Source organism: Salvia splendens, chromosome 3, assembly GCF_004379255.2.
Source record: "Salvia splendens isolate huo1 chromosome 3, SspV2, whole genome shotgun sequence".
Taxonomy (NCBI): domain Eukaryota; kingdom Viridiplantae; phylum Streptophyta; class Magnoliopsida; order Lamiales; family Lamiaceae; genus Salvia; species Salvia splendens.
In genome coordinates, this window is record NC_056034.1 from 16,770,565 (window position 1) to 16,775,603 (window position 5,039).

The following is a 5,039-nucleotide window of genomic DNA, read 5'->3' on the forward strand; positions in this document are numbered from 1 at the left end:
TCAACATGCATAAAAACAAAAACAAAAACACAAGAACATGCTTCGAAATCAAATAAGGCATGCATACATGAATTTCACAAAATTTAAATCCAAATAATCAGAGCCAAAGACTGGCTCTGATACCAATTGAAGGGGCTGGCAGCGGAAGCGTGCATACAATAGCCAATTACATGAATTTGATCTATTTAGCAGATTATTCAGACAAATTCTATTCGCGTAATTTTCACATGCATCATGCTCAAAAACTTGAATTAAAACATGCTTTAACAGAATTAATTCCTAAAACATGCTTTCTACGGAATTAGCCAAATTACCTTGCTGATTCTCCAAAGAATCGAAGATGGCTTGCTCCGTCTCCTCGTGAAGATCTTCAGTACTCGACCTCGAATCTTCTGATTGGTGTCCCGGACTGTACGCTAATATTTGTGTGGGCAAATCTAACCAACGCACTAGGACTTGAATAACGAAGACAGAAACTGCTCGCGGAGGAAGCACAAATTTCGACTCTCTCTCTCTCTCTAGGAGGGACGAAAATTTGGAGTATGGAAAAAGTATATTTTCTGTCTCCTTTATTCTCCTATTTATATTATGTCACATATTGGGCCCAATCAGGGATCTAAGGAAGAATTTGGATCAGGCCTCACTCAATTAGCTTTTACTAATTAAATTGAACCCACAATTTAATACAAACCCAAATTGGAATATTACAAGCACCCACTACAGAAGTAATATTGCACTGCCTTCCAAATCCGAAATTACGAGTATTCCGGGTTTCCTTTAATTGCATTTAATTTATTTCCCGTGCTTAAGATAGAAACATCCATTAATTAATTAATGTCTGCTATGGACTTAATTAATTAACATATTTCGAATTCCAAGAGTGGACTTAACAAGAAACTCTTATTTATTATTCATAGAGTAATTAAACTCCAACTAGCTAGGTTCCGAATAATAAAACCTTGTTTCGAGCTCCTCTTGTGGATGTTATCAAACGAGACTCACCTCGCGCACGATTCAACATAATAGCAATCCTAGCACCGCTAGATAATGATCACCACTGCCCAATATACCTGGATCGTTGGGTGACGAAAAACCCGCACCTTTGGTAAGTCAAAGCAGTGGATACTCAATATCGTATGCTCAATGCTAACGTACATTAATTAAGAAATTAATTATCAATACCTCGCCTTTCAGTAGATAGCATAAAGACTCGTCTTGCTGTTAGATCCATTCAGTGCTATACCACACCAATGTCATCTTATTTCAATAAGGCTTAGAAATAATCGGGCTGACATTGCAACCTTTCACGATAGGTAGTCTAGGCCCATCTAGGTTGTGAAATTCTTATTTTTCTTTGTTTAGAACTGACCGTGTTACCTTAAATTGGACGACGCCCACAACCGGTCTACTAAAACAAAGACTTAGACTTTGTTACGTTTGCTCATACATTTAAACATGTAATAAACAACCATTAAATGTAAAACATAACAACATTATGACAAAAATAATCTGTTGCATTCATTGGAAAATAACAATTAGAGTTTTACAGTATTCAATCACTCGAAAGGTGATTTCTAGTATACAAAACCCTAACAGTTTTGTCCTAAGTTGTTAGAAACGAGTAGAAGTAGTACATCTCTTGTTTTTGTTTCCGAAAGAGTGTTTTGTCTTTCTTTCCAAGTTATTTATAAAAGTTCCACGTTTTGTTTAACTTTGCGTACTTGTGGTTTTATCGATGTGTACAAATGAAAGGATACGAGGAAGCTATGTTTTTTATAACAATGAATACTAACAACGATGTTAACTTGTGTCTTAAATCAGAAAGCCACCGAGACGTGGACGTGGACGTAGAGCAGGGCGTGGCCCACGAGTGGAGAGCAATGGGGAGGAACAATCTGAGGGAAGTGTTGGGAATCAACCCCGCCTCCACCACCACCCCTACCTCCACCACAAAAAAAAGAATACATTAAGACCTTTCGGAAGGAAAACCCCCCAAAGTTTGATGGACACCAAAGGCAAAGGCCTGGATACGCCACCTTGAGCGTATATTCGACTTTATGATAGGGAACGTCTAGCTTGCGTTATGTATCAGTTAACTGGGCCTGCCGATTTTTGGTGGGAAACCAAGCGAAGGACAATGGACCCCGCCCGCCGTGAGGCGCTGACATGGAATGACTTCAAGGAGGAGGTGTACGACAAGTACATCCCCATGAGCTACCGACGTGCAAAGATAGTTGATTTCCACACCCTAAAACAGGGAAACATTACAGTGACGGAGTACGACCGTGCTCTTTGTGAAATGACCCGATATGCGCCCGAGTTAGTGGACACCGATGAGAAGATGGCCGTAAAATTTCGTTCCGGCCTCAGACACGAGATAAGGGTAGCCGTGGCCAACCGCAGAGGAATCTCTTACTCCGAAATTTTGAGTTGCACCTTAGATGTGGAAGAGGCACTGCCTAAGGACGAGAGGGTAGCAAATCCCACACCACCAACGCATCAGCCGAACTACCGAGACAAGGGGAAGTGGGAAGGCAACCGAGCACCTTATGACAACAAGAGACACCATACTACCTTTTGTCAGCCACAGAACTATGGCCGACAAATCGTGCTACAACAGAGAGGAAATCAACAGAGGGCACCCCACTGCAACCGGTGCTCCAAGTATCACTTTGGGGAGTGCAGAGCTGGAGGCGTTCGATGCTTCACTTGTGGTGGAAATGGACACATGTCTCGAGAGTGTCCGAACAACAAAGGAGGTGTGAGGAACGGGCAAGGACAGAGGCAACAACAACAACCACAACCCATTCGATTGGTGGCCCCACAACAAGCGAGGGCGTATGCACTAAAAGGGACTCAAGGGCAGGAACAGCAAGCCAACAAGGGCAAAGATAACTTGGCAGGAATGGGCAAGGTCCAGCAACTACCTATTATCGTGTTGTTTGATACGGGTGCTTCACACTCTTTTATTTCGATGTCATGTGTGAATGCCTTAGAACTCCCTACTGCTAAACTTGATTTGGGTTTGAGGGTGTCTTCACCTGTTGGAGGTCTGATTGATATTGTGCAAACTTGCCCGAACGTGGAGTTTGTTTTAGGAGAGTTAGGAGTAGAAGCCCGTCTTTTACACTTCATGCCTTTGGAGAATGTCGACATAATTTTGGGAATGGATTGGCTTGCCGAGAACCACGCGTCGTGTAACACCCCGACTTTTTCTACCCTCTTATTGTGCTAAATATTAATTGGTTGCGTTGGGTGATTTTAATCTTTGTTGGAAACGGGACGACGAAATTAATTAAAGTTTTTTTTGTGAACTTTAATTAATAAAAAAAAGGAATGAGAGAATGTAAAGTATATACTCTTGGGCTTCTCAAATAAAATTGGAGTCCAAATGTTTGTATAAAATGGTTTTGGGCCATGACAATCAAAAAGGTCCAACAAATAAATAATCATACAAATTTGGGCTTGCAACTAAATGAGCCCAAACAAATAAATAAAAATGTGGGAGATGAATTTTGAGCCCAATCCTTCCCTCTCAAGAAATGGAACGCCAGTTTGTGACTCTCAATCTGCCATGATTTTCCACCTTCCACCTTCCATCTTCCTTCTTCAATACTACAAATCAAAGGTCACCCAATTAATTGAATGATCCTTGTTAAATTATTTCCTCTCCTCCTCATTCAATCAATTCCACAATATTCATCATTTCGTTCATTCAATTCCAAAGAAAACAAAGAGTTAGAGAGTTAGAGAGAAATAAGATAGAGCAGAGAAACGATTTGAGAGATACGGAGCAACGAGGAATGCAGACCGGGATGACGCGGTGCTGGATGGCGACGCCTCTTTGCCTGATCAACAGTCTCGCGATGGAGGTTCTGGCAGCAGCGTTTTCGGGACGACAAATTGAAGTTCTGTTGGTTTGGGACAGCGATAGAAAGAGATGCAGTAGTAACGGCGACTGTGTCTAATCGTCGCGAATTCGGCAGCAGCTCTGTGTTGCCGAGAAAAGAGAAGTGGGGAAACAAAGAAGGTCGGAGGCTTCAACTCCTCCGTGACTGCAACAGCTCTTGCTGCGTCGCGACATTGGCAGCGGTGGTGTTGTATTTTGCCGGCGAAAATCAGCGAAGGAGGAGAGAGACAGGACGGCGAAAGCACCGCGCAGCTGCTCAACGAGTCTCGAACAGAAGCGGCGGCAGGTCGTACACTTTAACAGCAACAGCGAATGGCGGACAGCGGCTGCTCGGCTGAACGGCGATGACGAAAGCCGAGCTGAACCGACAGAGATAGATGAGAGACCGGGAGGCCGAGAGAATCATCAGCCTTGGTAGAGCTAAGCGACGGCGACGGTGGTGCTGCAGTTTCACGGTGGCAACGAGTCTGCTGGTTGAGAATTAGAAAGGAAAAGTTAGGCGGAGGTTGAGCTGAGTCGTTGAACTCGCCGACGGAGTTTCGATTGGAGGGCAGAATAGAGAGAGACCGAGAAGAAGAGAGAAAGAGAATGGTGTTGCTGCTCAAATTTTGGGAAGAATAAAAGAAATTGAGAAGAGAGATGGTTTGACCGTGTGTGTGCATTAGAAAGAATAGAGTTGATTGAATGATCTAACATGGTTTGGGCCGACAATTTTGGGAAAGAACGTGGGCTGGATTAATGCTATGTTTTGGACCAATGGGAAATTGATTGACTGCGTTTTAATCAAATGGAGTCGAGGGAATAGGATTCTGGGGACGCGGAAGGATGAAATCAATGTTATAAAGTTGTGGGAAATTTCAGAGTTTCTAACCAAGATCGAAGGGAAAGATTTATCATCACATAGGATGCATGATTTGTTGAAATTAGACTATTTCTCTTAAAGTTAATATTTTGCATATTATGTTCTTTCATAAAGGTTGATTTTTGCATGCTATTTGAGAACATAGCTGATTGACAAGTGAAGGATTTAAGAGAACGAGGTGGGCTTTATTACTTAAACTCTTTTATTTGCAATGATATGTATATGGTGAGATAAGGGTGGTTTAAATGTTATGTCATGCCGTATTTT

General features: G+C 42.3%; 1 protein-coding gene across 1 annotated transcript; it reads left to right on the forward strand.

Annotated features, from left to right (window-relative positions):
• Nucleotides 1–2,137: 2,137 nt before the first annotated feature.
• Nucleotides 2,138–3,235, forward strand: LOC121796671. The gene has a single exon (XM_042195473.1). The coding sequence runs from the start codon at nt 2,138–2,140 to the stop codon at nt 3,233–3,235; it is 1,098 nt and encodes a 365-aa protein (XP_042051407.1).
• The last annotated feature ends 1,804 nt before the right edge of the window (nt 3,236–5,039 follow it).